Source organism: Trachymyrmex cornetzi, unplaced genomic scaffold (assembly GCF_001594075.2).
Source record: "Trachymyrmex cornetzi isolate Tcor2-1 unplaced genomic scaffold, Tcor1.1 scaffold466, whole genome shotgun sequence".
In the NCBI taxonomy this organism is placed as follows: domain Eukaryota; kingdom Metazoa; phylum Arthropoda; class Insecta; order Hymenoptera; family Formicidae; genus Trachymyrmex; species Trachymyrmex cornetzi.
In genome coordinates, this window is record NW_017299465.1 from 542,805 (window position 1) to 557,890 (window position 15,086).

A 15,086-nucleotide genomic window follows, 5' to 3' on the forward strand; every position below is an offset into this window, starting at 1 on the left:
TAATATAAATATATATATATATATATATATATATATATTTTATCAGAGAGAAATCTTGTAGATTTAACTAGAATTCTGAATTATTTATTTTCTAAATTTCCACCAGAATTCTAATTAATTCAATTAAACATTTTTTTCTGTGAAAGTACTTGTTGCATTTCGTGAAATAAATGTTGGGAGTTGTTCACATACTTACAGTTAATACAATTTACTTTATTGTAAGGTAATCACTTGAATGGATTTACTATAATTTAACGTACTTTTTATTTTACACCTCCTGTATTTTTACTTTCAGACAAGTAAAGTATATATCATATATCATATATTCAGCAAATAAGCCAGAATATTTTTTGTTAGTCTTGTATAAAGGTAAAAATGATTCACTCACATTTTTCTCCGTTCATTCTTGTCCATAGCGACGCCATTTTGGTACTGCGAAAGGTGGTCCTTCAAGCAATGCGGTTGCAAATGCGACGGCAGAATTCCGAGGCGCGATGAAGGGAAGACAAAACTGCGGAGTGCAAGGGAAGAAATCCCAGAAGTCTGTGTGTAACCTCTGGAAATTGACAGGGTTGAGAGATCCCGAGCACTTCTCGACATTTTTTCGTCTGTTTCCATCCCGAGAGCGTGTCTCTCGATAATTGAAGACAAATTGCTTTGAAAGCCTGTAAATGCAAGAGTGTACACTCGGCAGTACCAACTTGACACTTTTTACATCTGTTGGATGGATTTAGCAAGAAAACGTGGGCGCGCCTTGAAAAAGTACATTAGCGTAAAAATGTGCGACTTTGTAAGACTCTTACTCACGTGAATAATGGACAATAATTGCTAACCGCGCGTGCACGATGTCTAAGTGAGCTAGAACGTGTGTTCGCGAGTTAGCATTTCTCTATTACTCGTTCTTTACATAAAATTATTGCCCGGCTTTCCAACACGCTTGAAGTTTCTCATTGTCGATTCCTAAAAAACTCGCAACTAGTCGTAGCGGGTCACAATTTAACGGCGCATCGCTATCAAGTTTATTAGCGATTGATTGATACTTACTGCAATTTGTGAAAGCTCCGTAACGATTCTCATCGATATAACGGAGTGAAAAGCGAGTTTAACGTACAAGTCCTCGATATTGTATTCGCGCGAAAGCCCGCAGAGGTCGGAAGCAAACTTAATGAAGTGCAATGCGCGGAGCACACCGTGAAAGTTGATCGATAAAGATCTAAATGAAAGTCGCGGAGGGAATATAAAATGACTCTCCGGAGAGCAACTACTTTGCGTAGGACCGACCGGTTTACCGGGGAAAAGAGAGGAAGGACGTTTCGCACGTTACGTGTTCTACACTGATTGGGAACTTGCCATCTATAAGTCAGAGCTCGTCTCGAATGAAAATAAATAATTTAGTTTAGCTAGGCGTACCGCGCACACGTACCTACACTATATACGGAACAAAAATTAATTGGGTGGTACAGGAAACCTATAACTTACTGCGCGAATTCAACATCTATAACTAGAAAGATTTGATGGTTTAACAAATCACTAATGTTATTCAGCTGTCAACTTTGCTGTTTTAACATAGAAAATTAACTGTCTGTATATTACGACTGTAGATTTGCTAAAGTTTTCAGCTGTTTTTTTTCCGTGATGTATTCACATAAAATAGATTCACACAAAATAGAAAAAAAAATAGATTAGATTGTTCAACAAAGTTATAGCTTGCTGGGTAAGTTCGTCTATAATTGAAAAGACTTGAGATGGTTCAACAAAGAAATCGTGTCTGTAAACAATTATTAGTATGCTAATTCAGCGAATTCTTTGTTGCGATAAAAATTGCTAATATAATAAGTTTCCTTCATTGTAACAGCAAAAATATGTGCCATCTTAGCTAACATGTTTTGTTCAAAATTTTGATCTATAAATTGGATTGATTTTCATAGAAAGTTTTTTTTTGTTGCATTAATAAATTTGCTATGCTATTACAACAAATATGATTACTTATAATCCTTAATTTTATTCAGTTGTACTACTTTAATATAGAAAACTAGCTGTCTGTATATTACGACGATAGATTCACTAAATCAGTGAAATTTTTAGTTGTTTTAACAAATCTTTGTTTCCCATGTTCCCCTTCCTTTCATGTATTACACTATAAAAAATGAAACATTTGCAGCCATCGCGAAATTATTGCAAATGACGGTCGTTGATTTTATCGTTAATGAATCGTTGGTGATTCTCAACGCATTGTTACTTTCAAACCTATTAGGTCTCAATTAGAGCATCTCTGGCTTATCTTCCTATCTGGGATAAACAGTGAGAACGATTTTAATTTCCCTCGCGTTTGTCTTTGTGAAGAGGTATGGGAACGAAATAATTTAGATCCGAAGGAGTGCGGAATTCTTGGATGTTCTCGTAAAAGTGTAGAAAAAATAGACCTCGATCCAACACGTAAGTGTCGGGATGTCAGACACCACGACACGCATTATTTCGATAATTAGGAAACTTTTTTTCGGACGAAGATGTCGATGCCGTCTTCTCACGAACTGGTCCGAGAATTTGGACCTTGTTCGCAGGTTCGGTCTATAGATAACATATGTCTGGACGAACCGGCCAAAACTTCCATCATGTTCTGCTCCAATCTATTTTCGACATATCACGGAGCCACCTCTTATTTACCCGAATTATCCGGCGACGGGATGTTCTTTATCGAAACATTTCGTTCAAGAAGCTTTCTATGGCAATTACTTACAAACGATTAATAAAGATAGAAATCAGAAAATGTTTCTAGCATGGTGCGTTTTCCATGAGATACTAAATTTTAAATCGACCGTTTTTAAAGAGAAGAAGAATATGATGGTACAATTATTTCAAGGTTACTCACTGCAGTTCATCTTGGATTGTAATATCAGAAACGAGAAAAATACATAAAGAAAATTCTTACAAACTATATTAAAATGTATTTTTTATTAAAACATTTGCAATTGATAGAATAGATTATAATAAAATATATTGAAAACTTCTCTTATATTCCGGTAATCAATAAATAACTCATATATTTGAAACTGAATTGTGTCTAACCAGAAAACCACGAAACAAATATATAACAGCTAAATATATATATATAGCAGCTGAAGATAAGTATGATTTTATTAAAAATAAAAGAAGTATTTTATATTTCTTAAGTGTGCACTATCAAATGCAAAAATTATTTTATTGAAAAATGTTTCTTTCAAAATATATTTTGCAAGAACTTTCATTATGTGATCTATGAGTGATCAGCAGTCTTAGAGTCATAGCACACAGAAGAACTTGATCAGTAAGACGTAAGCAGTAAGGAAATCAACATGTTGGATTCGCTACTGCTTACATTATAGCCTTACGGTCTCTACTATGATTGGCCAATTTGCTTACAGTTTACATTTTACTGCTTAGTCTTTTGTGTACCATAGCCCTTAACGCGACCTTAGCAGAATGGGTATCTATATCTTCGCTGCGTTTGCGTTTTAATTCTCGTCGTACATTCATATAAGTCCTGAAATGCTAGCGACGCCACGTTCAATCAGTGACAAAGGAGGCCTGAAGGCCTTGGCTACGGGATTCTGAATACGTGATATCAACTACTTTACTCCGCATACACAGGAGTTATGGCCTTGATCCATACCGTGGGCAAGTTGCGCTGCACCTTCGCGTCGTCGTCGCCGTCGCCGTCATCGTTGTCGTCATCGTCGTGCACACGGTAAGTCGTGTGCGTCGCGTGGTACTCACAGGCACGAACACAATGCGCGGTAATTGAGTTACAGAGGCATAGCGCCCTCATGGACAACTCTTCAGCCCGAGAGCGGTTCCACACGTGGACGACTCGACAGAATTGCGGGCCCGATCCAGCTGCATCCAAATGCATCCTTCAGATACTAATAGACTAATTTTCCCTTGGATTTTCTTTTGGAAGATCATTTAAAGCTGCGTCAGTAGCATCCTAGAGATCTCTGAAATTATTGCGATAAACGTATCTACCTGACATCTCAATAAACACCTAGTTACATGTAACGTATTTGTTAGTTAATTGTAATCCCATTCAAAACAATTATACAACTGTAATATAGCATGCGTATTGTTATAATTTTTATATACATATAACGAATTTAAATAGATTTTCTGCGAAAGATCTTGCGTGGACTTGAATGCTTTTTATTATTTACTAGTTTTAGTTTGTAAAGCCTTGTCTCTCTATTTTTATTATACTATAATTATATTGTTGAGTGAGTGATATGATATAACACGTGTTATATTATAGCTATATTGTTGAATGAGTTTAATATATTATAGTTATATTGTTGAAAGAACATTATAACAGGAACTTTACATCATATTGTTTAATAGAATCCTTATGATGACTGGATTATTAAACAAACCAAATAAATACATGGAATATGCTTTCCCTTTTATGTATTCCAATGAGGGCCCAAGCAGAAAAAGCAATTTTGCAACTATTGTAAAATTCTTTGATATGACTAGCCTTTAATATTTGCCTTTGTGAGAAACTTGCCTTTAGTTCCTCACTGGATATAGATATATACGATCATATTGAAGACTCTTACAACAATTGAAAAGCTGCTCGTTTTACTGATCAAACATATTCATCGACAGAAAATGTTAAAACGCTGCGTTTTGCGCGCATATATTCGCAACGGAATTAACAGATAGTAAAGCATCTGTCTTCACGTTGGATCCACGTGCAACTTTTTCAGACGTCTTCGTCGCGCGCTTTCGCTTCTCTTCATTTTTTTTTGAAGTCTCATACGCGCGCGTACATAAACGCATAATCGCACGTCGCGAGGCTATAACGTTTTTCACACCGCGACAGTGCCGATCGATTATTTCTGATCCAAGTAATAATAATATGTGAATGTAATTGCTCCGTCGTTTAGATTAGCTATTAATTGCTTCCCCCTCGGTGTATTTCATATGATGGGTGTCATTTATGGCTGCGCCGTTGCCGCGCGAGAGAAACAACTTGATATTGCCTCTGGCGCAATTGGTTGTCTTGCACCGCGGGCCTTCACGAGTTTACCGTGTATGTATGTGCTTATATGACTCAGAAGGATCTTACGAACTACGTACAAATCCGATTTTGCGATTGAGATTTTTCTATTTTAAGAAAGGGAGACAGCGATCATATTTGTCATTCAAACAATATTAAGCTGTCAAGTTCAACATTAGAACACATATTATATTTTTTACAGTTAATAAGTCAAAATACAAAAAACAAAAAAGCCAATATTTTATCAGGAAACCCTTTTTTTTTAAAATACTCAGAAAATATTAACTAAAAGTAACGAAAAGTGATATTAACTTAAAGTAATATAAATATTATAATTTTACACTCAAAAATGTAATATATGTGTTATATTTATATCGTTGAATGTGAAATTATAATATATGTTACTTTTATTTACTAGGTAATTATATATATTTTAATTATATATATTTTAATTCCATATATATATAAAATGTATTACTTTTAATTGATATATTATAAAAATAACACATAATATATACGGGCTTAATTTAATCATATAACAACACGGGGACAAACTAGTACAATCTTATTCCTCTTTGGAGTTATACATCATTATTTCTACTGCATAAAACATATTTCAGCATAAAACATAAATAAATATATTACTTCCTCATTATTACCTCGATATTGATCCTAGCAATTCCATCTATAGTTACAGAGCGAAAAGCAGAAATCATAAAAACGTTGACATGGCGTCATCTATCGGGGATCTCTCGTATTAATCGAAGCATGTTAAATTTGGAGCAGAATTGCGAAACAGAAGGCAATTGACGTTTCAGTAATGCTACTTTCCAACTATAAAAAGAAATTAATTTTTATTTTTCAAGACATTCTTAGAATACATTAAACATTAAATAGAGAATATATTTCATAGCTCACTAGATTATAACTAATCCTATTGGATAAGCAACTAAAGCAAGTCTCTGCTCCCCAAAGAAGCTTAGGCTTGATCTACAGATCAATATAATATCTTGGCACTTTGATCTTCATTGCAGAGGTCAGAAAGCCATCCAAGAGAAGAAGATTAGAGCTAATCCCAAGGTTTCACAGGAATGTTGGGCTAATATTATCAATTTGCTGTATCCTCTATCGTGCTTTGTGAAGTGGTTTCCATCACCAATATCTTAGAGTCAGCATCGCCCTGCAGCAGGTCAGCCTCATCTTTTTTCACCTGGGTGCTTTCAGCAGCGCCAACAAAGGATTCCTCCTCTAAATTTTCCTCCTCATCCTCTGTCTCGCTACATTCACGTTTTAGCCGCATCTCTCGCTTGTGCCTTTCGCTCGTCTCGAAAAACTTCAACAAATCCTCGGTCACGTTGAACTCCAAATCCTCATTTGTATCGGATTGCGTGTCATTATCTTCCTCAGCATCGTCATTGTCGTTATCCACATAATAATTATAATTCTCCCGAGTGTCACGATAACCACGACTCTGAGCCAGGGATCTCACTTTGTCGCGCAGCAGTTTATTTTCGCGCTCCAGGGCGACGCAACGTGACCTCCACCAGGTTATGTTGTGTCTGAAAACCAACGAGATTCCTTTAATGATCTTGTTTTTGATTTTACCGTTGATTTAATAAAACTTGCGAACCTACCGTTTCTGCCATTCCTGGGTCACGGCGTAATTCTTCCAGAAAGCGTCGGCTTGCATCGTGCCCGTTGCTAGCGTCTCTCGTACATCCGTGACATACTCGGAAAAGGCCGTCCAATGACTTACGTTGAACCTAACCTCTCGCTCGCGCAGCCGTTTTTTCTTCAAGCGCTTCAAACGTCGCTTCCTCTTCCACTTCTTTCGTCGTTTCGCGATAGCACCAATGGCACATTCCGTCAATTCCATGCTCGAATTTTCTTTGTTACGAAAGGTCAGTTGAGTACAACTGACAGCTATACATCATTGTTTACGTTTCCGTGCACGAACGCCATGAATCGACGGAACCTGAACATAAATGGAATCTGATGTCTCCTTTGCTCTTGGGGGGAACTTCTATATAAATAAATAAATCCGATAAAATTAAAAAATGTATTTGTGAAAGAATTGATATCTTTGATTTCTATCACGAAAGGTTTCTCTGTGTATTTTGTGCTATATCTCTCTCTTTCTCTTTCTCTCAATTAATAATAAATTATAATGCTTATTAATAACATATCAAATTATTAATTTAATAATACATTAATTCCCAGCTTTTTAAATAATTAATAAATTGCATTTTAAGGCTGAATAATATAATCAAATGTTTCTCTATGCATTTTCTCCTATCAATTAATAATAAATTGCAATACTTAATAATATATTAAACTAATTATTAATTTTATACTATGTTACATTTTCAATTTCTATACATAATTAATTAATTGCATTTCAAGGCTGAATACTAATAAACAAAATTCAACAAAAATATAGAAGAGTCACAAAGTAATCATAAAAAATCCTGCAGAATGATGTTAGATATATATATTAGTTAATATTTACTTATTAAAGCGTATCTTTTATTAATCTTCCGGTCTATTAAATTATTTTAGACAAAGTGAATAATGTTCTGTTTCTACCAATGCGGTCTAATTTTAATTTTAGTTCGATATAACTCTTCATCTTTTTCTAGTTTCATAGACTTCTTATAGAAATCTGTGTTTAGTTCTAAGAATTAGAAAAAGATTAAGAGTAAGTTGAACCAAAATTCAAGTTCAGCTACATTGGTAAAAATGAGCATAATAGAAGGGAGAAAACTGCATATCGAGGATATATGAAAGATTAAATAGGTGATTTTTATTAGAAATGTACAGTAAGCTTTATACAAATCTAGAAAAGAGACTGTAACTTAAGTAAAAGTTACACGTATATAACACTTATCGAGGTCTGAAGATGTTATCTTTAATCTGTTTCCGCGCGTTCGCGCATAACAATCATTGTGAGTTCTTCTACGCAATAAAATATGTGCATGTTTTTACACAATCATCAATTATAATCTCATTCTTTCGTCTCTGTACACGCAGTAAGTGTTATAAATATCTCAAAATTCAACACTACCATTAGTTACTTCTTAAAACGTATTCATTACATTCGTATTCTATGGTTTAGAATTTGAATCTCAATCACGATCAATCACAACGTTTAAAACAAAGAAAATAATTATATCTACCATCCAATTAAAAGAAATCTGATTAGACACATATGTTTAGGAACGTGCTTCTTATCGTTTATGCCTCGATTTAATTTCGTTGAAAGCTGCGTGAAAATTATTGTCAATAATATGTTTAAAATCAGCTACATTTTCAAACAAATCATAAGATAATGTGTAAATTTTCGTTCGCGAAAACTGAAACAATTATTTTATTCTCTGTTTGTGTAGACTTTCAATCAGCTTTCTGTTAGTGAATGATTGTAAAGGTCCAATCCTGACCTCACATATACGACAGGTTCAATCCGCGTTCAAACGACACTTCATCATCTCCTAATTTAACATTGGCGCTACCTGTGCTATTTCGTCTCGAATTATTACGAGGACCATTGGCTCGGGCATTATTACTAGATGCTTCGTCATCGCTTCCATTCGTCGACGACGACTTATGCAATGGTTCCAGTCCGATAATTACACGTATGTCATCAGGAATCTGATGTTCCACAGACATCAGCTGATAGTAAATACCTTCTGCCTTAGAAATTGTCCAAGGCAACTCGATATGAAGTGACAAATCGTTTATGTGCTGTAAACAATAATATAACATATCAGATACGGATAAATTTATGTTGCTGTTATACCAGGAAAACGTTTTACCTTCAAAATTTCCGTAAATCCATAATTGTTTTCTACTAAAATATTTTTCTCTGTGTCCAAAATAGCCGCGCATACTAACAAATGAAAGTTTTTACAGGGTAGATCGGTCCATAATATTTCCCATAACTTTAATATATCAATCGCGCTAAATTCTCGCTTGAATAATACTAGCAACCATCGAAAGCAAAAGAACATGTTACCAGAATCATGTCTATTCAGATAATATGCTAATTGCGGTTCCGTAGTGCATAATAACGTGTATAATTGGCACAATTGGCCTTTCATGCCTTTCTGATCCATCTCGAAATTAGTACTCTGTTTTTAAAAGAAAAAAAAGGTTACTTATAGATATTAATATAATTATTGTTATGCAGAGAACATCATACTTACTACTTTATTCATGAATCCAACGAAACACCAAAACGCATCTACTTCATTATCCATTAAAAATAAAATTGGACTAAGAAGATCGCTCATACCCTGAACATATCCTAAATCGAAATTGTACATTACATAGGTCATGAGTATATCGTATAATTGTTCCAAGTGTGGATTATTATCCCCTGCATAGTAAGGATGTGTTCTGTCTGTCCTGTTAACATCCTTCTCTAGTATGACATTAAAAAATTTGATTTTTATTCAACATAAAAGCACAGTTAGGAGAATAAGTAATGTATTCTTACAAAAATAACAAAAGAATAGTTACATATTTTTACAAAAATAACAATTTTGTTGTTTTAATTTACCTATCAAACTTTTTCGTTCTCTGTAATCAGAAAATCGGCTTTCTTGCGCAGTCGTAAATGTACGCCATTGCAATTTCATCGTAAAATATTCGTCAGTCTTTTTCCTCTTAAGTTCTAATCTTTCGTTATGCGTCGATTTCCATGGGTAATAATTTAATAAAAATTTCCATACTTCAAAACGTAATGATGGACAAATACCCTAATAAATTATCACAAATATATTCAAAAACTAAATTATACTTTATATAAAGAATACTAATATTGTTGCTGCAAAAATATTTAAATACATACCCCCCGAAAGATAATTTCTTTGACGGCCTCAGGATCAGTGATTCTTCCTTCTCGATCTTTACATTTTTCCCATTGTTCTTGTGTTAACGGCGCACCTGATAGAATTGTAATTTTTATTTAAGCATAAAATATACAATTAAATATATTGTGTGTGTGTGTGTGTGTGTGTGTGTGTGTGTGTGTAACCATCCTATGTAGTTATTTTCTATAGAATTTTTTAATTTATATATTAATGTATTACCGCGCGGACACGGTGGTCGTGGAGGTAGGTCCACTCCGACTCCAATTACTTCATACTCTTCTCCAGATCCTATAGATACAGATACACGTGGATGAGGATCGATCGTAAGAGACTGGTTTAATAAATCAGCTACTGCTTCCTCAACAGGTCGCTTCACTGGCTCTTTATACACTGTAACATTAATAAACAATATGGTATCATTGTGTTTATGTGCACAAACACACTGAATTATAAATGTATTGATTGGAGATCATTAATATATCCGCTTACACCAGATATCTGCAAGTTTGCTGAATGCCTCCATTGTTGTTTCATAAGGACGATTGTGTAAGTTCTTTACAAACTTCCACACATAATCGGAAGTGTTTTCTTGAAACAGATCCAACTCGGCAAAAGATTTCTTCAAAACAGTTTCAACTTCATCCATCACCAGATATAAATTCTTATCCGAGCGTGATTTTACAAATTTGGTGAATCCTTTTAACGAATTAATGAAACTTTCAGCGTTAGCCAGCTGAAAAAAGGCAACGTAGGTGGTACCATCCCTTTGCATAAATATGAGTTGCTGTCCGCCGTGATTCACACGAAATGACTTTAGATCAGAAAACAATATTTTAACGGTCCTCGTACGTCCAAGAGAGTCTGGACCTTCCGAGCTCGTGCGAGTCCTCCTCGTGTGAGTATCCACTAGGGACCATTCTGGATCTTGATCTTGGCATTCCGATACCACGGAATCTTCTACAGGTTTCCATTCTATGCACTTGCCAAAACTCTGCAAAGCAAAAATAAAACAAGTTTCCGTACATGCATAATATTAATCCAATAACAGAATCTTACATATTCCACGATATTAAGCGTTCCTGAACTGTGAACCTCGTCTTCTCTGGCATTTGCTCCACGAAGCACAACACCCGTATGGATGCAGAGATCCTATCAACAGAATTCATTACAGGTCAACAATTCGCAGGAGATAACATACTTTCCAAAGAGACATGGATAACACAGTAAATCATTCGTTGCTTTCTATTTACAAAACTCTGATAATTTTCATTTGCGCCGTCATAACTCAGTTGAATGCATATTTCTTTTTATTCTGAGAAGATTCAATTGAGTTTTTACCTATAATCTGCACAACTTGACGACCATGTGCTTTACCCATTTTTGTTCATGTTAAAAGTAAGGTTTAATAAACCTGTGTTATCATGTGATAACTTTGTTACCAAAGCAAACAGTGACGTCATTACCTGAGTATAAAATACATAATTTTAAGATGACCCTGTATAATCAATAATACTGCCAGTACAAATACTGATGATATAACTGATTGCATACCGTTAATATTGATGAATTGACATAGAATACTAACAATGATCTGGATTTTGATTCTCAAAGCATTAATATCGCTTTACTAAGATGTCACAGAGTAATAGAATATAGTTAATGTAAGTAAAACTAAAATGAAATATACTATTAATAATATTGATCATGTAAAGTTGTAAAAATACTAAAAATATGCCTACTATCAGTATTACAGATCAGTATTATTGACTGTATGGTCACCTTTACTCAGTATCACTTGTGTAAAATGAAAAGCAACTATTACATCCTTATTGTTTGCCAATGTTAAACAAAGATAGAATGATCACTGTGTTACACTATATCTATCGCTGGAAAGCACCAAGTAGCTACTCTAAATATAAAATCGCAGGAATGTAAGTGCCAATGCGTCGCAATTAAAAACACTAATCGACAACAAACGATGTACTATTTATAAACAGCTAAAGAATGTCAAACGTAATTGTATTCATAATTTCGACATGGGACCACCCGCGCGATTTCTCCTGCGAGACCGAGGATTACGGGACGTGCTGCGTGTTGATCATCCGCGAGACACCTAACCTCCAAGTCCAAACCAAAAAAAAAACATTGAAGAGCCCCGATCGAACACCGGGTGTTCTCGGTCACGGTCGATCGGTCTAGGACGCCGTTGCCGCGTCGTGGAACGTCGAATTCCCGTGCTTATGAATCACGCGACGTGTGTACATGTGGGTGAGTGCACGTCGACGAACGTCATCCTCTGGCGATTGCACGAGGAGCACGAACATTCCTCGACGCCCGGCGGTGCACCATTTCCTGTCGACCTCGCGACCTCCGCGACGTCCGGGAGGAAGAAACGGAGCATCCGCTCACCTTTCCCTGCTCCGTGGGCTCGAACATCTTAAGCCTCGTGCGATCAGTTGTCGTCCTCGTCGAATTCAGCTCCCTACACTCGCTCTCATCACAACTGTCCCACATCGCGGCACTGTACCCTCCGACCTGCTCCCACTATCGCGCTTTCTCTCTCTCTCTCTCTCTCTCTCTCTCTCTCGCTCGCTCGCTCGCTCGCTCACGCGTTTCTTTCTTTCTCACACTGCACTGTCCGAGACACTGCGCTGATCGTCCCTCTCTCTCGCTCGCTCGCTCGCTCGTGAACCAACGCCGCGCGAAACGTCGCTGCTTATTGCGCGGCCTTTAATTCTCCCCGCGTTGTCGTGCAAATTAAAACAACGAGCGCGCGGAGTGCACCGCGGAGTACTTTTCACCGGGTTGAAACTCGGATCCTCGAATATTGTATATTGTAATTCGTTTCTTGGAGCGAGCAGTGAAAATGTGGAGAACGTTCCCCACATACACAAATATCGAATAGATAGTACACTGAGAAAAAAATATAGTCAATTTTAATAAATATTTAGTTCAATACTGCCAACTAAACATTTACTTACAGTAAATAAATATTTGTTCAGTAAAAAAAAATAATTGTTAAATCAAATTAATTTCTTGTATCAAATAAATATATTTTTATATATTTAATAAATATTTAATTGACAATATTCAACTAAATATTTATTAAAATTGACTATATTTTTTTTTATTGTACATAAAAGACATAAAAGACTCGATACCGCAGTATTATCTGCGCCTGTAGTTTCTAATGCAAATTGATCCGTAAATTGGAGAAATCTCATTGCAAACCGGTTTTATTTAATCGAATTGAGGGAAGTTTTTTTGACGAGGGGGCATCCTTTACAGAAGCGATTAACTAGGAAATTGTAGTTACCTGCAGAATAATTTCGAAGTTAACCATTTAACGAGTTTAATTCATTCTAGCAGAGAATAGTCGATTCGTGATTGAACAGTTTTTACAACTACAACTCAATGAGCACAATGTCTAAAATCGATGCATAGATAACTTTAAGATATTTTCAAAATATATGTAAAATCAATAGCTAACGAGTCAATGATGGTTCTTATGTGCTCTTAATTTGAAATTTTTAATAATAAAATCAGATACAATAATTAAAAACAAACGTTTCGATTTATTATTAAGTCATTTTCAATGTTAAATAACAATGTCGCAAATGATCATTTGCGATATTGTATAAGTTATTACTGTCAACCGAAAAATCTTAACAATAAGAATATGCAATAAGAAAAATTTCAGTGTGGAATAGAGAAGTATTGTACTATCCGTTATAATATTATATTGTTTTCAAAAATCGAACAACGATCTTATTGCGAAATCATCCATTTATGAGTATACAGTTTTTTAAAAAATCGATTTTACATATTGACCTTAAACATGTATTATTGACAATTTTAAAGATTTCTCGAGAACTTTAAAATTGTAAATCTCATACATGTTTAAGGTCAATACGTAAAATCGATTTCTTTAAAAACTGCAATGTAATCATAAACGGATGATTTTGCAATAAGATCGTTGATTATTCAGTTTTTTAAAACAATATAACGGATGGTACAATATTTCTCTGTTCTACAGTGCAATTTTTCTTATTGCATATTCTTCTTATTGTTAGTTTTTTTCGGTTGACAGTAATAACTTGTACAATAATCAAAGAGTTAAGATATTTTTCAGAATTCTTTATGAATAAATATCTTAATGGTATAGTGTTTCTTAGCGAACTTTTCTACAGAAAATCTCTTAAAGTTGATTTATGCGTCGATTTTAGACATTTTGCTCATTGGGAAGTTAAAACAACGCTTACGCAATTGTAGAGAATATAGGCATTAGATCTCGGACATGTCTGTTATATTCAGTCATAATATTTATAGCTTCATTAGCTTAAATTAACATTGTAAACATTTGAGTATCTTATCGAAAATTTTCATGTAGATTTTACAAGTTTTGAATATCCTATATATGGTTCCCATGGAAATAGAATATTTAAAATCCATATGGAAATCATGTAGTATATAAAAATATGGTTATCTATATAACTTAAATAGACAATAAGCAACACACTTATTAATTGAAGAAGTGTAACACATGGGAATCCCATAAGGTGTGCTTTTCAAAACCAATTTAATAGTTAATTTTAGATAAAATTGCTACAACAAACATGTTAGGAATAAAATGTATAAGTCTTAAATGTGAATAATATTGTTTTTCGAATATTGAATCAGTATCGGCTTGAGTCCAATATCCATTTCAATGGATTCTTACATAAAAAAATCACATGTTTTTTTATATAGGAATCCACATAGGACGTAGATTTTTAGCTTATTCCCATGGAAAATCCCCCATGAAAAATTCATATAGATTTCCCATATAGGCTTCTACCTAGTGTTTTCAACAGCCGTCAACAGGGTATTCATGGTACTGTGATCTATCTTTGATGTGGGTCAAAAATCCATTAGGGAAAGATAAAGAAGAAAAGAGAAAAATATCAAGCCTCACGGATGCAATTCAGCAGCGAAAACGTGGCTGTCTGATGCTCCTCAAATTCCTTTCTTTTTTCTCAGAATCTTCTGTAATTTGTAACACTTGCAAAAAAAACGGGATTACGATCGCGTGTGCATCAAAAATACAACATACAGTGAGAGCAAAAAATATTCGTACAAGAAAATTTTTTATAAAAAAGTCTTATTTGTCAAAAATAAACATTAATTAGCAATTTTATACAATGAAT

At 34.7% G+C, this 15,086-nt stretch overlaps 2 protein-coding genes and 1 pseudogene across 2 annotated transcripts; all 3 read right to left on the reverse strand.

Moving 5' to 3' along the window:
• Positions 1-368: 368 nt before the first annotated feature.
• Positions 369-3,938, reverse strand: LOC108764912 (uncharacterized; annotated as a pseudogene).
• A 2,010-nt stretch (positions 3,939-5,948) lies between these two features.
• On the reverse strand, positions 5,949-7,029 carry LOC108764909 (uncharacterized). The gene is made up of 2 exons (XM_018513313.1): positions 6,664-7,029; positions 5,949-6,588 (listed from the first exon to the last, which is right to left on the reverse strand). Exons 1-2 carry the CDS (start codon positions 6,903-6,905, stop codon positions 6,138-6,140), a joined length of 693 nt encoding a protein of 230 aa, XP_018368815.1. The 5' UTR covers positions 6,906-7,029; the 3' UTR covers positions 5,949-6,137.
• Positions 7,030-7,817: 788 nt separating this feature from the next.
• On the reverse strand, positions 7,818-12,477 carry Tbc1d15-17 (TBC1 domain family member 15/17). Its single transcript, XM_018513312.1, has 9 exons — positions 12,310-12,477; positions 10,957-11,049; positions 10,390-10,891; positions 10,120-10,290; positions 9,879-9,973; positions 9,588-9,786; positions 9,232-9,449; positions 8,842-9,156; positions 7,818-8,770 (listed from the first exon to the last, which is right to left on the reverse strand). Exons 1-9 carry the CDS (start codon positions 12,412-12,414, stop codon positions 8,468-8,470), a joined length of 2,001 nt encoding a protein of 666 aa, XP_018368814.1. The 5' UTR covers positions 12,415-12,477; the 3' UTR covers positions 7,818-8,467.
• Between the last annotated feature and the right edge of the window lie 2,609 nt (positions 12,478-15,086).

Coding starts and splice junctions, on each gene's coding strand:
- LOC108764909 (XM_018513313.1), bottom strand. CDS start 6,905: ATGGAATTGACGGAATGTGCCATTGGTGCTATCGCGAAACGACGAAAG. Junction 6,589..6,663: donor ACCCAGGAATGGCAGAAACG/GTAGGTTCGCAA, acceptor GTTGGTTTTCAG/ACACAACATAACCTGGTGGA.
- Tbc1d15-17 (XM_018513312.1), bottom strand. CDS start 12,414: ATGTGGGACAGTTGTGATGAGAGCGAGTGTAGGGAGCTGAATTCGACG. Junction 10,291..10,389: donor CAAACTTGCAGATATCTGGT/GTAAGCGGATAT, acceptor TTAATGTTACAG/TGTATAAAGAGCCAGTGAAG. Junction 9,787..9,878: donor AAGAAATTATCTTTCGGGGG/GTATGTATTTAA, acceptor ATAATTTATTAG/GGTATTTGTCCATCATTACG.